Source organism: Lates calcarifer, linkage group LG19 (assembly GCF_001640805.2).
Source record: "Lates calcarifer isolate ASB-BC8 linkage group LG19, TLL_Latcal_v3, whole genome shotgun sequence".
Classification (NCBI taxonomy): domain Eukaryota; kingdom Metazoa; phylum Chordata; class Actinopteri; family Centropomidae; genus Lates; species Lates calcarifer.
Genome location: NC_066851.1, coordinates 16,885,399 through 16,905,230, shown reverse-complemented (window position 1 = coordinate 16,905,230; position 19,832 = coordinate 16,885,399). Strand labels below are relative to the sequence as shown.

General features: G+C 37.8%; 1 protein-coding gene and 2 long non-coding RNA genes across 4 annotated transcripts; 1 reads left to right on the top strand and 2 right to left on the bottom strand.

Annotated features, from left to right (window-relative positions):
• Positions 1-188: 188 nt before the first annotated feature.
• On the top strand, positions 189-4,957 carry LOC127143607 (uncharacterized). 2 transcript variants are annotated; one of them, XR_007815172.1, is made up of 6 exons: positions 189-343; positions 1,501-1,584; positions 2,617-2,680; positions 3,305-3,356; positions 3,971-4,032; positions 4,646-4,957. It is a non-coding gene; the product is annotated as an uncharacterized LOC127143607 (long non-coding RNA). The 2 variants fall into 2 exon arrangements; XR_007815171.1 differs by lacking the exon at positions 189-343 and having other exon boundaries at positions 353-1,584.
• Positions 4,590-8,287, bottom strand: LOC127143608 (uncharacterized). Its single transcript, XR_007815173.1, has 3 exons — positions 7,766-8,287; positions 7,100-7,356; positions 4,590-4,672 (listed from the first exon to the last, which is right to left on the bottom strand). It is a non-coding gene; the product is annotated as an uncharacterized LOC127143608 (long non-coding RNA).
• Positions 8,288-11,003: 2,716 nt separating this feature from the next.
• On the bottom strand, positions 11,004-19,159 carry LOC108875058 (TLE family member 5). Its single transcript, XM_018663713.2, has 7 exons — positions 18,716-19,159; positions 16,008-16,105; positions 15,530-15,593; positions 15,100-15,144; positions 14,945-15,007; positions 14,742-14,816; positions 11,004-14,150 (listed from the first exon to the last, which is right to left on the bottom strand). Exons 1-7 carry the CDS (start codon positions 18,740-18,742, stop codon positions 13,911-13,913), a joined length of 612 nt encoding a protein of 203 aa, XP_018519229.1. The 5' UTR covers positions 18,743-19,159; the 3' UTR covers positions 11,004-13,910.
• Positions 19,160-19,832: the final 673 nt, after the last annotated feature.

Sequence of the window (19,832 nt, the reverse complement as noted above, 5' to 3'; positions counted from 1 at the left end):
GTGTGTTCTTATTTTAACAGCAAGGAAAAGGAAACACAAAAGAGTTATGATTTTTTTTTTGTTCTTGTCATTGAGTGTTTCTCTGCTATGATGGTGAAAACAATGCACAACACACTGACATGTTGGTTCATGTCTGGACCTGCTGTTGACAGTTGTGGGATTCCTTAGTGCCTCAAAGGAATTGGGCTGTTGAACCACGTCAGTCGTGGTTTACAGAAAACAGGTCAAGTTCTCACACAAGGTAGATTACAGAGCGGTGTATTTTTTCCTCTCCTGGCATAAGTATGATTCTCACTATGGGGGATTTTTAACACAGAACCATGTCAAGACCTGCTTTCAAAGGGTCAGTATTTCCAAATGCTATTGCTTTTAGTTTTACTTGCTCCTGTTTTGAGGTATCTGTCTCAGATTTTAGCCCCCACCCCAACACAACGGATGTGAATTGAATTGCTCATGTCAGTGAAAAACATCATCTTTTTCCAGAGAAAGTGTCTGGTTACTCTGACTAATCCACACAAGCTGCTACATCAAGCCTTATAAATCATTATGCAAATATATCCATGTCAGTGTACATGTCAGCCAATAGAAAAAAATTAAGTGAAATAGCACAAACTGTTGAGACACCTGCTTGGTAACCAGGGCTGGTTCTAGGCAGGCATATATGAGGGGGTAGTCAGAAATGTGAAAGGAGCATCGATGGTACACATCATGCTACAGCAGCAATTTTCTGGGGGAGTATTTCACACACATTTTGTGGAGGGCATTTTTGCCTATGCCAGTGTTCTCTCCTTTGAATTGGGTTATTAGCTATGTATCCAACCCCCAACCTGGAGAAGTGAATTGCACTTTGTCAGGCCTCCACCCTGTGACCTGTCCAGCTTGGGTGTCCCACCTGAAGACTAAACTTCTGCTGGAATAGCTTCTAGGGTCAGTGAGGCACGCAAAACCCCCTGAGCATGATAAGGTGACAACCCCTCAGGGGGAAAACTGAAAAATAAAGATGAAAAAATAACAAAACAGATCCCTAATCCAGATTTTAACAATTAACACCATAACATACAGTTTCTCAATTGCATAAGCCTTATTCTCAAAATTTGAACTTAATTACCAAGCCTTTTCTCAAACTTTTCAAAGTAATGTATAACACCTCTGCGCTTCTGTGGCTGAGACACACTCCACTCCAACAGGCACTGGGAGAAGAGCAGAACTACCAGTAGGCTGTTTCCCAGTTGAACATCTATAGATAGATATATGTTTCATTTACTTTTGTTTTTCTGGTAATGTTAGCCGACGTATGTCGTCATTAGTCGCGGCGTGTCTCGTCATTGGCCCATATCTTATGGGAGGAGCGCAGAGAGGCGGGGAAAGGAAGTCGGAAACCAGATTTAAACCAAATTTGAACCGTTTCCTCTGTTTGCTGCTGCTGTGAGAAAACGTCGTCATCGAAGAGGTCTGGATGCTAAAACAAACTCTGATGCTGCTTTTTTGTCGTTAATGAAGAGGTCTGGATGCTAAAACAAACTCTGGAGCTGTTTTTGTCGAACACGAGTGAGACTGGACGCTGAACACACCTGCGGCGCGAAGGTAAGGCAAACAGTTAGCGGCTAGCATTAGCGTTAATGTTATCGGAGAACGTTAGCATTAGCATTATCGTGTGCTAACGTTTATTTCTATTATCAGTCGTTATATTGCATGGGTAAGAGTGTGGTTGAGTTTCTGTGACTGAGGTCTCCCTGACATGAATTGTGGGCACCTAACATGGACTGACGATATCATAAGGGACTCGTGGTGATCTGTGTAAACCTCCGTTTGTGTTTGGGTATTAGCATTAGCATTAGTGGCTAGCGTCAGCGGTAGCTTCGGGCATCAGCCTTATCTTTAAATGAAGTCTTGGCTTGGATGGCTTTTCCCCCTTTTGTTGTCGTTTCTATTTTCGTGGGTTAAAGTGTTTTGTGCTCCAGCTTGGTCAAGTTCATAAGTCAGTTCATATCGCATTATCATCAATGTGATCATTTTGTGTCTGTTTGTGGTGGTATTACACCGTGTTGCGTCTCTAGCTGGTTGTTTTTACATCTACTTATGAACAGCTTCTTTGGCGTTGTTTTGCATCGTATTGTGTCCTTGTAGGTTTGTGTCTATTCCAGGCCATTTAACGTTTCTTTGTGACCATTTTGTGTTTCAGTGTGGCAGTTAAGCATCTCATTGTGATCATTTTGCGGCACAGTTTTTTGCCGTTTGTGTGTCTTTGTAGCTTCGTGGTAGTAATCTGTCTATAGCCATCCACTGATCCCCTGTTGTGTATAATATTGATTAGAAATCTGTTTGTCGTGACTTAAGACTTTACTGAGTTCACTTTTGAGTTAAATACAAGCTGCTCCACGAGTGTTAAGCCACAAGAGTAGGTCACAATGTATGAGTTGAGATTACGGTTAGAAATTATTATTAGGAACTATCTTAAAAATTGATCTTAATGAAGTCATATTCTAGTAACATAATTAATTTATCCACCTCCAATCTCAAACTGTGTCAAAGTTTTTAGTGTTGTACGTTTTGGAGGTGAACTGCTCTTTATAACGAGGTGCTGTGTTTTTCAGGTGTTGTACTTGTGTTTTCCAGGTTTACTCGTTCAGCTGCTGCAGCCTGGACAGGAACACCAACTCTCACCAAACAAACCAAACAGGTATGTGTCCTAAAGATTTACTGAGTCTGAAAAAATGTGTTGATGAGCTAATTATTAATGTTAGTAATAGTGTCATTGTTTAAATCCTTGGTATTTAATGAGTTTAGTATTTAATATGATAATGAGTGATTTATTGCGTTTATAAATTGACAGAAAACAGTACCAGTTATAATAATTTAAAAAAACTTAAAATAGGTGTGAGGTTTTTCTGCCTGTGTACTGAAGTATTTTTAAAAATACAAAGAGTTAAAACCCTGCTTTCAAAAATGTACTTAAGTAAAATTTTTATTATGCAGTAATATACATGGTTCCTTCAGTGATTGGTTGACAAACAATTAATATAGAAATTTACAATCTAAGATTATCTATTGTAGTTAAATTTTCCCAAATATTTATTGTTATTAATTCTTAAAGATGTGATGTTTTTTTCTTGTCATATGTGACAGTAAACAGCCCATTTTCTGAGACGCTCTTGTAATGTTCTGGTTCAGTTGTAATATTACATATATTTTGTGTTTTGGGGTTGAACTACTGATGAGGAATAGGTTGTAGTGTATTGATCATTTTCCTTTGTACATTTCTCTTTTTCTTTCCTCAGGTGTCACACTTTGTCCATGATCACAGAGAGTCTTTGTACAATGAAGAAGTTCTTTGAAACCAGGACGGAGGCCTCCAGGTAATTCACAAACAGCATAACACAAACTGGCCGCACACAACACTGACATTAAATTATATATCTTCAGTAATTGATCTGAAGTCTGAATAGTTTGATTTGTCACAAAAGACTGCCTTCAGCCATGGGGGCACCCGCCGACAATGACAATGTCTCTTTATTGTCGTGCTTCTGTCTTCAGTCAGCTTGGGGATTTGGGATAATCGGCTTTATTATCTTTTGGTGTGTATTCCGCTTTACTCTTTCTCTCTAATTTTGTCTGTCTCTTTCCCCCCTCTGTCTCTGCCTCCTTCTCTCTCTCTTCCTCTCTTTGTCTCTTTCTTTCCTGCTATCTCAACCAAATTTTGTTCAAATTTTAACTGACTTTGGAGAAAAAACTTTTCCATCCACTGCTGTTGTGTGAATATCAGAAGCTGGTGGAGTCAGTTCTCCAGTCGAAGCAGCAGCTTTAACTCTTAGTTAAGACTAGTCCAGAAACAGTTAGTTCACACTCTGGTTTCTGGCTTCTTTTACTTATCTATCTTTTGACAGTTTGAAGTTCAATACCCAGAAACACTCTGTGCTTTTTATTTTGATGTGTCACATCTTTACACTGTTTGTTGTGTTTTTCTCCACAGGATTCAAACTTCAACTATTAAAGCACAGAGAGAAGATACCAACGTGAAGACATTTCCAGAAGGTTAGTTTATTCTTTTCAGTCTTACTCTGTCATTATCTCAGCTACAGTTACCTCTTGTCTGGAACAAATAGCAACAAATTAAAGCTGCTGTAACTTATCAGTTGTAATTTGTATTTTTCAACAATCTAGCTGCAACAAATAAGTTTAAAAGATATGGAAAACTATAGATATATATATTTATAATTAGTATAATCAGTAAAATAAAAAAAGTTAAAACAAAACACAGAAATGCAACTCAAATAGTTTAGAAAGACAATTACTTTATTCCAGACAACATTTAACAAATCAAGCAAAGATAATACAGGCATTTGACACAAGGAAAACTAGTTAGAGTTAGTTAATGTATTATGAGTACATTTTCCAAAGAGGAACATGTCTACGAAGCGTCTGTGTGATCATTTATTACTTGTCATACATTATTAATATTGTATCATAAGCCCTGATATTCTCAGGTGTTTGATAAGTCTTTGGAAAATGTCCATGACTACATTACAGATGTAGAAAAAAAAGTGTTTCACTTGAACAACAGGAACAGCATGTTTACAGCAGTTAGATGTGATGTCTTTTATCTAATTACAGCTTTGTAACACTTGTTTTCTTTCATCCACGTCAGGTCTTCAGCTGCTGTCGTCTTCTCCTCCTGCAGAGACAAGAACACGTTAATCACAGAAACTGATCAGTCAATCTAAATATTTTTATGACATTTTTTCATGTTTTTATGCCTTGTGGGTTGGATTTTCATTTTGGTATTTTGCTATTTCAAACAGTGCAATACCAGTACTCAAATCCAATCTATTACTGCGTACATAGTCCTGTTTATGCTGTTCATAATTTTTATGTATTGTCTTGTGTATATATAATGACCTTTTCTGTTTTTGCTGTTGCAACACTGAATTTCCCCATTGTGGAACTGATAAATAAATACTTGTGAACACTGAATATTTTGCTGTTTAATTTGTCTGTTTTAATATTGAATGAAAGTGGATCTTTTTAGCCAGAGATTAGAGTTTTTTAGCCTCAATTATACATTTTAACTGCAAGTAGTCGAAAGTAGAGAAACTCAACTTGAAGTTATACTATGACATTTTTGGATGGTTTTTGACACTGAAGTTTTTGACGTACTATACTATGATGATTTTTGATTTTGACACAGTTTTTGACCTTTACACTATACTATGATATTTTTTGACCATTTCTGACACCTTATTATACTATGACATTTTTGGATGGTTTTGACATTTACTATACTATGACATTTTTTGGACATGGTTTTTGACCCTTACTATACTATGACATTTTTTGACCATTTTCTGACACCTTATTATACTATGACATTTTTGGATGGTTTTTACTATACTATGATATTTTTTGACCATTTCTGACACCTTATATACTATGACATTTTTGCATTCTGACCTTATATACTATGACATTTTTGGATGGTTTTTGACCTGTTACTATACTATGACATTTTTTGACCATTTTTGACACCTTACTGTACTATGACATTTTTTGACATCTTACTATACTATGATATTTTTGGATGGTTTTTGACCATTTCTGACACCTTACTATAATATGACATTTTTTGACAATTTCTGACACCTTACTATACTATGACATTTTTTGACATCTTACTATACTATGATATTTTTGGACCATTTCTGACACCTTACTATACTATGACATTTTGTGACAGTTTTTGGCACCTTATTATACTATGACATTTTTGGATGGTTTTTGACAGTTTCTGACACCTTATTATACTATGACATTTTTTGACCATTTTTCATGCCTTACTATACTATGACATTTTTGGATGGTTTTTGACCCGTTACTATACTATGACATTTTTTGACCATTTTTGACAACTTACTATACTATGATATTTTTTGACCATTTCTGACACCTTACTGTACTATTACATTTTTTGACAATTTCTGACACCTTACTATACTATGACATTTTTTGACATCTTACTATACTATGATATTTTTGGATGGTTTTTGACCATTTCTGACACCTTACTATACTATGACATTTTTTAACCATTTTTGACACCTTATTATACTATGATATTTTTTGACCATTTCTGACACCTTACTATACTATGAGATTTTTTGACATCTTACTATACTATGAGATTTTTTGACCATTTCTGACACCTTATTATACTATGACATTTTTGGATGGTTTTTGACCCGTTACTATACTATGACATTTTTTGACAGTTTTTGACACCTTATTATACTATGATATTTGTGGATGATTTTTGACACCTTATTATACTATGACATTTTTTGACACCTTACTATACTATGACATTTTTTGACAATTTTTCATGCCTTACTATACTATGACATTTTTGACCATTCCTGACACCTTATTATACTATGACATTTTTGGATGGTTTTTGACCCGTTACTATACTATGACATTTTTTGACAATTTCTGACACCTTACTATACTATGACATTTTTTGACATCTTACTATACTATGATATTTTTTGACCATTTCTGACACCTTATTATACTATGACATTTTTGGATGGTTTTTGACCTGTTACTATACTATGACATTTTTTGACCATTTTTGACACCTTACTGTACTATGACATTTTTTAACCATTTTTGACACCTTACTATACTATGACATTTTTGGATGGTTTTTGACACCTTACTATACTATGATATTTTTGGATGGTTTTTGACCATTTCTGACACCTTACTATACTATGACATTTTTTAACCATTTTTGACACCTTACTATACTATGACATTTTTGGATGGTTTTTGACACCTTACTATACTATGATATTTTTGGATGGTTTTTGACATTTTTTGACACCTTATTATACTATGACATTTTTTGACCATTCTTGACACCTTACTATACTATGACATTTTTTGACCATTTCTGACACCTTATTATACTATGACATTTTTTGACCATTTTTCATACCTTACTATTTTTTGATGGTTTTTGACATCATACTATACTATGAAATTTTATGATGGTTTTTGTCGCCTTACTATAGTATATAGTATAGTGGTGTTTGTGAATTACCTTGAGGCTTCTTTCGTGGTCTCAAAGAAGTTTTTTATTGTATGAAGACTCTCTGCGATCGTGGACTACGTCTCTGTGATCGCGGACAGTGTCTCTGAGATTATGGACAAAGTCTCTGTGATCAGGGACTATGTCTTTATGATCATGGACAATGTATCTGATCGTGGACTATGTCTCCCTCATCCTCAACAATGTCTCTCCGACCATGGACGACGTCTTGGTGATCGTGGACTACGTGGTGGACGAAGTGATGACACCTGGAGGAAATCAAAGAGAAACAAACAAAGGAAAATAATCAGTACACTACTACCTATTCCTCATCAAGACTAACCATGAAAACACAGAAAAATATTCAACATTAGAGCTGAACCAGAAGATTTCACAAACATTAAAGGGCTGTTTCAGAAAATGAACAGTTGACTGTCATCACCTCCTGAGGAGCCAACAACAAAAAAAGGTAAAATTATTATTAATTGTGTCTATCAACTAATCACTGAAGCAGTTGCATATGTTACTTTTACATTACTTCTGTTCATAGAGATTACTTATACATTATTTTTATATTGCAAATTACTTCTATTACTACACTTTTCTGATATACTGAACACTTAACATAAACAATGTCAGTGCTCTGTGTTGGATGATGTAAAGCTGTTTATGAATTACCTGGAGGCCTCAGTCCTGGTCTCAAAGAACTTCTTCATTGTACGAAGACTCTGTTATCGTGGACTACGTCTCTGTGATCGTGGACTATGTCTCTGCGATTATGGACAAATTCTCTGTGATTATCATCAATGTCTCTCTGATCACAAACAATGCCGTTAAATTTGAGAACTCCGTCACTACGGACTTTTGCACAGGTCTCTGTGAGTCATGGACAGTGTCTCTGATCGTGGACAATGTCTCTCCAATCATGGACGACAATCTCTGCGATCATGGATGATGTTGTGGACAGAGTGGTGACACCTGAAGGAAATCAAAGAGAAACATGCAAAGGAAAATGATCAATACACTACTACCTATTCGTCATCAACAGTTTAACCATGAAAACACAGAAAAATATTAAACATTACAGCTGAAACAGAACATTAAACAAGACATTTTTGATGCTTTACTATTCTGTGGCATTTTTTCACATTTTTGACCACATGACATTTTTCCTTCTATTTTTGATTACTATTACTTATGCATTGCTTTTACATAACAGATTACTTTTACTGTTACCTTTAATATTATATTACTTTTACCATTACACATTACTTTTCTTATTAGGGCCAGAGCATGAAAGCGAGGCCCTATTGGAATTGCCTGGATTATTAGAGCCTGAGAACAAAGCTGCAAAGGCAACAGTAAAAAGTGATCCCCCATTGGACTTAGTTTGTCGACGAAATTCAGACCACAAACATAATATGCCCAGGTGTACAAAAAAGTCTCCTGATGTAATGACCTCAAGCCTACACGAAGTCAGCCATTTTGACTTCACGGCACCTCAAATTTGCTGTCGTTAACGCTGACATCCAGGTATAAAGCAGCCAGGTACAGACGTAATATAACACAAAATGACCACAAATAGACACAAAATGACGATAACGACATGATAGACCGCTATAAACTCAGTTAAAATGACCAGGATGGCACACAAAATTAGAAAGAGATGCAAGACATCGTTAAAGTGACTAAACAATTACAACACAGATTTAAACAGACTATCAAGAGCTCCTCGGTTTTCACCCGTCCACGCTGGGGGTCCACAACTCATGTCAGGGATGCCCCAGTCAGGGAAACACAAATACACTCTTACCCACGCATGGAAACGTTAAAAGGGAAGGCTAATGTTTATGCTCGCCGCTAACGCTAGCCGCTAGCTGGTTAGCTCATAGGCCTTACCTTCGCGCCGTAGGTGTGTTCAGCATCCAGCCTCACTCCTGTTCGACAAAAAATTGCTTCAAAGCTTGTTTTAGCATCCAGACTTCTTCGGCAATTAAGTGTTCTCACAATACTGACAAACAGAGGCAACTGTTGAAACCTTGGTTTAAATCTGTTTTTCGACTTCGTTTCTCCGCCTCTCTGCGCTCCTCCCAGAATGCCATGACCAATGACAACACAGGCAGGCCAACAACGGCACTCAGATCACTACAGATAAACACACAGAGGGAGCGAACGCAGCGGGATACAGAGACGAGATCTATAACTTGTATCTCTTTCGTCGGATTTTTAAACTACTGCGATTAATTGCGTAAATCTTTAATACATTTGTTTGGATAATCTATTAAAATGTGTTTTCTTAACTTCAGTCAGATAAGCAATCCGAAGGTTGCAGAGTATAAAACAAATCCAACAGCCAAAGTGAAGCTTGAAAAGCACTGAGAGATGGTTCTAATGTGAGGGAGACTGGTTGCGCAGCACGCCTGGTAGATACCGTACGGTGGCTTACGGTGCAGAGTCTAAACGATCAAATCCCGTGCGTTACCAGGACCTGGAGTAGCAAAGTCTTCCCAGAGAGCCAGGAACAATGGGTTAATGGGTAGGGAAAAAAGAACAGGTGACTGTAAAGTTTTAATTAAAAAAAAAAAAAAAAAAGTTGGAAGAAATTACTTACTAACTTAAATACTACTTATTAACTAAACTAAATTACTTACTAATCTAATTAATGATTAAATTGCTGAGCTAAACTACATTGCACCACTTATTTACATGCATAAGTACTAAACCACTTACTTGTAATTGGTATACAGTATTTTCACAAACTGTGACATTAATAACCAGAAGAATGTTAAATACAGAAAAGCAGTCAATAAAAGACTCAGTACATTGGTATGAATTATGACACATATCAATATCTGCTTTGATCATTCTAACGATAGATATATCTGCATTCTGAAATAAATATAATGTATCTTATCTGTATTTACAACATAGCTTGGGCCTATATGACTTGTTACTATTGCTATGGCAACAAGCCACAACTGGTGTAACCATATGTTAGCTGGTTAAGTTAAATCATCCAAACAACAACATCCCACAAACTTACAATTCGGTATATTTATATTGGTCAGTGCACACATGAGCACCAGCCCTGTCTGACTCTGTTCCTTCTGTGTAATATACAGAGTAACCCCCTAGTGTTCAACACAAAGAAAATAATGTCATTATGGATGCACTGAAACATCAGTTTAAACACTAATTTTGTCTGTTTCTTGGCAACCCACCTAATTAACAACAGCTTTTGGTACTCGACCATAAATGATGCAAACTGCAGGGCGTTTTGAGAGCCTGTGATAGTGCTTCCCATGTAGAGAATTACTTCGTGCCCTCCCGCTGCATTTCACTGACATCATACACAGACAAACTACTGATCTGGTTTGTGTCCCGTCACAGACAAGAAGGGTTGTCCCACCACTTCTGTAATCTGACATGTTGTGTATTATGAAATGTTGTGCTTTGACCCTCAGGGCTACCAGACCTTAGGGAAATATCTGGTTCTTTAACTGCTAAATACTTTTAAGAGCTTTTTTTTTTTTTTTTTTTTTTTTTTGCAACAAACCAGTATGAGAGTGAACCAAAACAAAGAGCTATAAAACTCACAAGGTCATGGTTATGTGGTGACTCATCCTGAGAGATGTTACTAACCTGATGGGAATTACTTGGGTTTTGTTTCATTTTTAATAACACTGTGACTTCTGTAATCAAATTCATTCCTCAAAGTGCAAACTTGTATCTGATTCAGCTAGGAGTACCAAAGCTTGTACTATCAGACTGAACATTTTACTCAGGCTCTAAATGCTACATTTCATAACTCCAGGCTTCAATAAGTCAGTGCTGAAGTCATTTTCATGCCCTTTAATGTTGCCTTTTTGTCCTTCATATTGTTTCAGTATTTTGTTCACAGGAAAAGACAAATGACCACTCTCAATCACATCTTTTATTTGTAAGGCACCAGAGAAGCTTCCTTACTGCTAAAAGGTTGATTCATTCTCATTTGAGTACACGGTTTCTTGTTTACATTTTTTAAGGTATTTTTTTTAAATGAGACTGTGTTCATAAACACATTAAACTGGTTTTTGTTTGCACAAAAAAAGGATAAAACATTTACAAACCTAGAAAACAATGTTAAGTGTTACTGCCTACTGAGAGAACGGGAGAGAAAAAACAGGAAAAAACGACATGGTATACAACATTGTGCCTCTCTTACTGTAGGCTTGTAATGCACACATACAACACTTAAGTCCTCCATGATACACACACGTTAAAAAGCAGCTTTGAAACATACAAAAATGCTTTAAAAAATATGTATATTGATATATTCATATGTATACAAATTGGCCCTTCACAGCAAAAACAAACACACATACCATTCATATGTCTGAGTTTTGCCAAAGGAGTTTTCTACAGAGACCGACGTCAGCATAAAGAGTGCAAATGACTAACTGATCTGTTCTCACACTCCATATATTAAAGTCAAATCTCCAGGGAGGGAAACTGTGTAGGTCCCCCAACACTAGCACAGACAGGAAGAAGAAAAACAAAAGAGCACTGAGCCACAACTTAAGTGCTTTTCAAATTAAAACAAAGAGAGAAAGGTTGAAGTGCCACTCTTGGATGTGCTCAGACATTAAAAAGGTGGGTTGTCAAAGCTCTGGAAAGCTGCTCACATTACAGGGGAATACCAGCTAACACCCGCAGTGTACTGGTTCTCAGCTGGAGAAGAGAACAGCAGTGAGAATAATGTGAACACAACAGACCGACCTGGACATCTTCAGATACTTAGAGGATGTCAGTTTGCCTTTATACTAATAACCCATGAGAGTACGCTGCTGCCCTCTACTGCCTAAATCATGAACATTCTAGTAAACTGTGTCCCAGTTCCACTCTACAAACTGACTGCATACAATATGTGCCATATACTAACCTTTATATTATACTTCATCAGTACTGTACTTTAACTGTAACTTTAGGAAATCACTGCAGATTTAGTTTAAGAAAGACAGCAACATGTTATTCCAAAATCAGAAATAGTTGTTTTTTGCTTTTGTTTTCTTTTTGTTTTCCACAATATTAATATATGTATCTTTATAGGGCAAATATACTGTATGCAAAATCACAGTGCAACTGTATGCATTATATCAGGTGAAATTCTTCATATGTGTCAAACAAAATCTGTTGGTGCACATCTATTATTTCCTCTTAGTACAAAACTACATTTCAATTCTTACAAGAGAAGTATACTATCAAGATAAGTATATACTTTATAGAATTTGTATTTGGTAAGGAGTTGGGAGACTGTTTTTTTGAAAATGTTCTGAAACCAGCTTGGTAACCAACACAAATTCTGGTTGTAATAATTTTGTAAAAATATGTTTTCTTATGAAGGATTGTATGTTTGCTGCTGTTTACAGAGCTTTAGCAACTCACCCAGGACACATTCTTCATCTAAACAATGGGAAAATGAAAAAAAGTTGGGGGGGAGATTCCCCCTTATTGTCACACACAAGATAGGTGCTTGATACAGTCTCAGTATAAACAGAAGTGCTCTGCCAACTTACAGAAATACAGTACTCGTCTGTTGGTTACGACCATCTGGTTCTGAAGTTTAGATCCCATTCAAGTTTATTTAAGAGTGGACCAGCAAGAGGAAAGGGCTGACGTGGGGAAGGGGGGAAGGGGGTGGGGGTTAAGGAAAATACAAAAGGTGCTTCAAAAAAAAGTTAAATTAAGCAAGAGTTTTCTTCTTTCCAATCACATTCACTCGAGCACACACAGACAATTCTAGACTAATTATAGCCTGTCTTTTAACTTCACAAAAACAACATGTCAAAATAAAGTCAATTTTTTTTTTCAGAGCGTAAATTCTTGTCATTTAAAGACGAGTCATGGTCCGTGCCATGTAGCGCATGTTTAGCAGCAGCAGCAGCTAGGCCTAGGAGACACAAATTAACCCCAAAGCTGGTTATACTACCATTTGTACAAACTATAGAGTTTTTTTAATGGAATAAAATCCCATTCATTTGGGATTGAGGTACACAGCTAAGGTAATGCATCCAGTGGTTGGTCATATGAAAAAGGGTGGTTTAGGTTTTGAAAGGTTTGAATGCACCTGGCGAGTAAAATGTCCCTTTAAAACATCCCGTTTAACATCCGACTTAGATTTAATTTTGCTCCAAGAACATAAATGCACAATATAACTCCAGTCAACATTTTGGAAAAAGGTGATACTGAGCTATTGAACATCATTGAAAAGGAACTAGAAGGGAACTGAGATGTTGTTAAAACTGCTTACTGTGACTGGCAGACGGGGACCAGTAAGAAACAGATCAGAGGGACTGAAAAAAAATAAAAACACTGAATACAGATCTGATAACAAGAAGTATGAAAAATAAACCTGTGAGAGGCAGATCCATGTAAGGGAGACTGCGGTTAGTTTTCATCCTTAGCTCTTTTTGTCTCTCCAAATGGGGGAACATTTATCTTGGTTAAGCCTAACAACAGCGGCTTACACTAAAAAAAAAGCATATATTTAAAGTCTAGAAGCCTGAACTGAGTCTATTATCACTAAATAATAAGAACTCTCACTGTCAGCCATTCAGCAGTTTCATTCTCTACACATCCAAAAAGCTTGAACTCGGTCCTCTCTGCTTGTCATCATCCCTGCAGTTACTCTTCTACATCAACACTCAGCAGACAGGCAGTCAGACTTACATCAATCTCTCAAATTACAGTTACAGTTTCAACTTTCTTTTTTTTTTTTTTTTTCCCCCAACCCTTCACCTCCATAATATCATCCCCATCCCCAAACCTCCTCACTGTGTCGGCACTAGTCTGACTTGTCCCCGTCCTCTCCTCTGGGTGCTCGCTCTGCGGCGTCCCGGGCTTTATCATCCTTCACCACCTGGGCCTGCCCGTGGGAGTAGTTGGCCAGGATGGAGGAGAGGGAGAGCAGGCCGGAGCTGGAGGAGACGGCGGGCAGGGTGGGAGGGGTGAGGCCCAGGGGCAGCGGGGTCACGGGCAAGGTCAAGCCCTGGAGCTGGGACAGGTGTTGCACCTGGAGCTGTTGCTGAAAACATACCGATGGTAAAGACAGTCAGTTCATAAGTTAGAGACTGATTTTTATATCCAAAATGTCACACAGTGTTTGGGTACAATGGACTACAACGCACAGACAGAATAGTCTTTGCAGTGGAGGAGCCAGCGGTCTCTAAAACTGAAGATGATGCATCATGCTTGTCTTTTTTGGCTGCACCAACACAATCATCTCTCCCCATCCATCCTATTCATTTGGCTCTCTACACCTTCTTCCTCTTCTTCAAAATAAAATGCAAACCACTGGGTCATCATTTTGACACAGTGGAGTGGATCCAGAACATGTCGCAAATGGAATAGCAAGCACAGCAGGAGCGCTGGGAGTGGTGTACCACTGCACAAGGTGACTGCTTTGAAGGCGATGGCAGCCAAATTTAAATCATGTACGGTTTTTGCTTGTTATAGGCGCAATCTCAGGAGTTTTTGATTGCACCTTGTTCATGTTTTCAACTAATTATAATAGGCTGTGGTAACAGATACCTTGTGGCCCTACTTTAATCTTTTAATATCTTACTATCTTTATGCACTTAAAGACAAAGCTAACAGTAAGTGGACTAAAGCTCACCCGTATGATCGAGTTCATCTCAGGAGGTGTGACCTGCTTGGCTCTCTCTATGGCGCCCATCACTTGCTGCTGATGCTGGAACGAAGACACAACATGGTCACACACCACTCACTAGATATGTGATTAAAAGACTAAATGGCTGGGTCTGACTGTTGGGCAGAGATTCAGGTCAGACACATTCATGAAGATGTCAGTGTCAGTACCTCCTGTGACAGGTAAGGCAGCACCTGAGCACAAATCCCATTCAGTCTCTTCACTATTTCAGCCTGCAGAAAGAATGAAAAAAATAAAGACATTAGATCAGATACATATACCTAGCATCATTAAAGAAAAATGCATTATAGGGGAGGATAATTACCTGTTTGTGCATTTCAATGTTCAGCCCATAGGACATTTCATAGTACTACAATAAACATACGGAGAACAAGACAAACGTTAACCTTCTGTACCTTTAATAGGACCACACACAAACTGCCCAATACAGAGAGAAGAGAATAAATATATTTCAGCTTGGTACAAACAATTAAGAGTGGTAATATTTACCGCGATAATGTAATATCTAAATCACTGCAGCATAGTTATTAAAGTGTGTTAGTGAAACAAATAAGACTGCCTCTAGCACTGTCATGTGTGCTTTCATCCAAACAAAGCAAAGCCAGGAGAGGATGATGTGGTAGGAAACAGGAAACTAAAAACAGTATAGGTAAAGATATCACCAAGCACCTTGGTATATTTCAGGAGATCGGATTCAACGACATCACACAGAGAAGTGATGATAATAGACTTACCATAATATAGTGACGTTGCATCTCTGACTTTTCAGAGGCCAGCTTATCACACTCCAACTTCAAACTGTTTACAGAGAATATACAGAGAAATTAGAGGAGAGCTAATATCCAAATTTATCCATCTGAATTTCATCAGCTTGGATTCTACAAAACCATTAAGAGGAGAGGATGCACAGATGTTTTTTCAAGCTGTTTACCTATAACTTGTATTTTTCTACTCACTCCAGCCAATACAAAAGATTTAGTGCAGAATTCAGGTGTAAAAACAAGATAACAAAAATACCAATTAACATTAGTAAATGTGGAGCTCAGAGTGTAAACTGATGCAGGGGGAAAATACCACTTGAGGCGGTTTGCCTGACTAAGTGTGTTAGTCAGACACAGCACTACTTCTGTAACTTCCTGTAATGATGGTATGCAATATACAGGGGGGGGGGTTCCTCATTTGTGTGTGGGTGAAGTGTGTGTTACTGTGTACCTGTGGTATTGTGCTTGGAGGAACTGGAACTCATCCTTGATGCGGTCGCAGGAGTCAGAAGTGGTGAACTTGAGAGGTTGACCGGACTGAGAGGATGCCTGGGGAAACATAACGACAACATGACAAAAGTTTCTCACATGCTCTCTGCCAGTGGTGTATCTGTCTTTGTCCAGCTGCTGGGCAACCAGATGATGAGTGTGTGTTTTAATGAAAGTGTGTTTGGGTTTGTTTAGAAACAGCAGTTTAAGCTCTGGGATTAACCCTTTGAGAGGATAGTTAAAATGAAGGTCTGCCCAAACAGAGTCTCACATCTGGGTACGAGTGTGTAAAATGAGATAAAGGAGGAGACAGTATGTTTGACTAGTCAGCCACAAACCAAAAAAGGGATATCACCTAGCACTCAATTATCCAAACAACCACAGATATCTTTAACAGCTGTCTTTGACAAACTGATATGCAACAGTCCTCTTTAGAAAATCGCTGGCCTGGCCCTTTTAGGAACACAGTGTGTGTTGATTGAGGAAATGTGTTTACAGAAGGCGAGATTAAAGTGTGCCCTTGCTGACCATATGCAAGAGGTATTTAGAGGCTGCATTAGAAGTCTGGTTATGTATAGACTATGGCTAAACCATCAGTCCAGAGCTGTAATCCAGGGTTTATCCTGCGCCCTAAACCTCATTACTCTCTAAATAAGTGGCACAAGGGCAAGAGGTTTCCAGTAGGATTACAGGACTGAACAGAGAGGATGGAGTCACTTGGTTACACAGAGGTCGAAACTCTGCATCCAAAACGCAAACTGCATTTATTTGCTGTGCTTTCAAAGTGCAAAAGAAATACTGCAACTATTAATAATTAATTAACATCAAAAATTAGGAAAGCATTGATTGATTTATTGTTTAGTCTATAAAATGTCAGAAAACAGTGAAAAATGTGCTCCAGTGTCTCAGAGACCAAGGTAACAGCTTCAAATGTCTTGTTTTGTCCAGCAGCAGTCTGAAAAAGAAAAATACTGATATCGTTGGGCTTGAGTCATGTTGACAAGGCAATAAATAATTCTAATTAAAAGCCATTTTAAAACTGAATTTCTCTTGCCTGTCACCACATCTTTAGGAAGATCTTTGATACGATCTGGCCTCAGAAAGAGGAACAGTAGTCACATGTTGAAACTAACCACCAAGAATTTATATGTAGATTTTTACCAAACACAAAACACGTAACCTTTTATGACCATGAGACAGCACTGTGGGAAATGTCTGTTGTGGTCTTTGGTTAATGGTCTGTGTTATTTTATGTATGCTTGTGCAGCTCTTTTCGCACCTGTGGCTCTCTGCTCTGGATGTTTCTCAGTGCAGTTTGTCTGGCGTTAGTAGGTCATAAAATTATTATACTGTTATGATAGACACAACAGAATAAGGACAGGGCAGCAACCAACAGCTACTTTCTTTATCGAAGCAATCAATCTGCCAGTTATTTCTTCAATTTATCATCTGGTCAATAAAATGTCAGATAATAGTGACAAATTACCGTAACAGTATCTCAGAGTACAAGTTGACATACAAACTTAAAATGTTCTTTCATAAACAGCTATGAAAACAAGCCTATTTTCACATTTGAGAAACTGGAACAAGTGACGTTTTGGCAGTGTTATATAAAAAGTGATTCAAATGATGACCACAATAGTTGCAGATTATTTTCTTGGTTCCTCTTCCGTTTCAAGAGTTGATTAGTTGACTCAACAGACAACTAATCAACAACTATTTCAATCCTCCTTTTTTTCTTCAAAATTAATATTAAAAAATCTCTATATCTAGTTTTTTCAAATGTGATGCCTTGCTGCTTTTCTTGTTTTATTTCATTGTAAACTGAAGATCTTTATATGTTGGACTGTTGGTCAAACTAAACAAGACATTTGAAGGTCCTTGGACTTTGGAAAGCCATATTTGGCATTTTTGTGCTACTTTGTGAAATGTATTTTCATGTTATTGATCGGTCACTATAGAATAGGGTTAGGGTAGATTAACCGAAAATGATTAGTTCAGCTTTATTTTTTCTTGGCTTCAACAATTTGGAATACTGATGAGCATGCAAGCTGTGGTAGCATGATCCGGTGTTGTTGGAGTGTTTAGTCTCATTTTGTTCTAAATTCACCCATTATAGTGCTATTTGTCAGATCTCACTTAAAGCTGACAAATGCTATTTAAAATTCCACTCAATATTTGCAGCAGCATTTGTGATTTTGACAAAATCAATAAAAAAATAAGTACTTTTCCACCATAGCTAGCTGATGTTCATTAATGTGATCTGTATCCTAACAGTTAATTTGCTTTGTTGAAAGTAGAAGTGATGAAATAAGATATCCAAAACAGAATAATACACTTAATTTGCTCTCACAGATTAGACCATCAACTTCAATTAGCTGTTTTGAGTAACGCTAGCTAACGACAGACTGTTTTTGCAGCTAAATACAAACAATTTGGCGACAAACCAAGTGATTAAAAACATTTTATTTTTTTTAAGCTAACGCCTTTCCTGCATAATAACGGTACAAACGTAGTGAGGAGATGCAGAGAGGTCTGGCATTGTGAGAGAAGCTGACAGCTACCTGCAGCCAGCAGTGCTAGTGTCAGCTGTCGGTTGCTAGCTAGCGTTAGCTCAGCTTGCTCAGTTGCTTAGTTTCCAACTGGGACAAGTTCAACTAGTTAACTTACCGAGTGCCTTGATTGAGGAAACATCATGTCAGCAGTGTGTTTCGCCCCGTTTCCTTGCTCTAATCGAATTACCAGGCTAGCTGGCTAAGCTAACAGGTCCCCAGATACTATTAAATGATTGGAGACGCTATTCGCACTTTGTACTCTGTCATCGTTTACAATAACGTTAGCTAACGTCAAAGCAGCAGGAGCCGAAGATCGTCTTCTGGTCTTAACAGTCAGCAAAAAACACCTCGGCCTCCGAGGATGAACAAGCTACAAAAATAAAAAGGGTCCTCAATGGAACGGCAGGTTTTTTTTTTTTTTTTTGGAATAACGTTAACGTTACGCCTCCCCCGGGGAAACCCTGGATGTTGACACATGAGCCCCCGACTTTCCTCTGCTTTGAAGAGAAGAGCAGCATCACCCGGAAAACAAACCGAGCAGCGGAGGAGCGGGCGCCCCGTGTGACACAGAGCTGAACTGACCCGCTCATCACCGCAGCCAGGGCCGAGGAGAGAGCGAGGGGTGGGGTCCACAACACAGGCTGATACCCAGGGCTGGATCATCAATGGTTTAATGGGTTTGATTGAGTTTAGAATTAAAGTTGAAGTTGGAGTTAAACCCAGTTTATTCGTGTCCCAAGAAGTTTTTCACCTCTGAAATCATCCAGAAATATTTTATAGAACCTCCTATATCCTGAATGTGTCCCTACAGGAGCTGGGAATACTCAGTACAGTGCCCCTAAATTTTCTATTTCTGGGGTTGCTACTGGCTTTTATAACTAAATCAGAAACTTGAGTTTAAAAGTTACATTTATCTATTTAAATTCATCTGTTGGCCCACAGTGGCTGCTTGATTTGTTTACACTTCTGACCACATCTACTGCAGCCACAATATGTAAAAAGAGAAAACAGGATAATAACCAACCAAGGCCCGATGGCTTTGGAAATACAACTGCAGCAGGACAGCCAGACCCTGAGGGATATCTGAAAAATTAAACAAATGAACTTAAGTAAGAGAAACAAAGTGAGATGGCCACATTTTTCAGAGGCATTTTCTTGGAAAACGCTCAAGTGATTTTGGGGGAAAAAAAAGTCAGCCATATGCAACAGAATAAAGTGGAGAAAGACATTTT

Coding starts and splice junctions, on each gene's coding strand:
- LOC108875058 (XM_018663713.2), bottom strand. CDS start 18,742: ATGATGTTTCCTCAATCAAGGCACTCG. Junction 14,817..14,944: donor TGCCTTACCTGTCACAGGAG/GTACTGACACTG, acceptor TCTTCGTTCCAG/CATCAGCAGCAAGTGATGGG. Junction 14,151..14,741: donor AGATGAACTCGATCATACGG/GTGAGCTTTAGT, acceptor GTATGTTTTCAG/CAACAGCTCCAGGTGCAACA.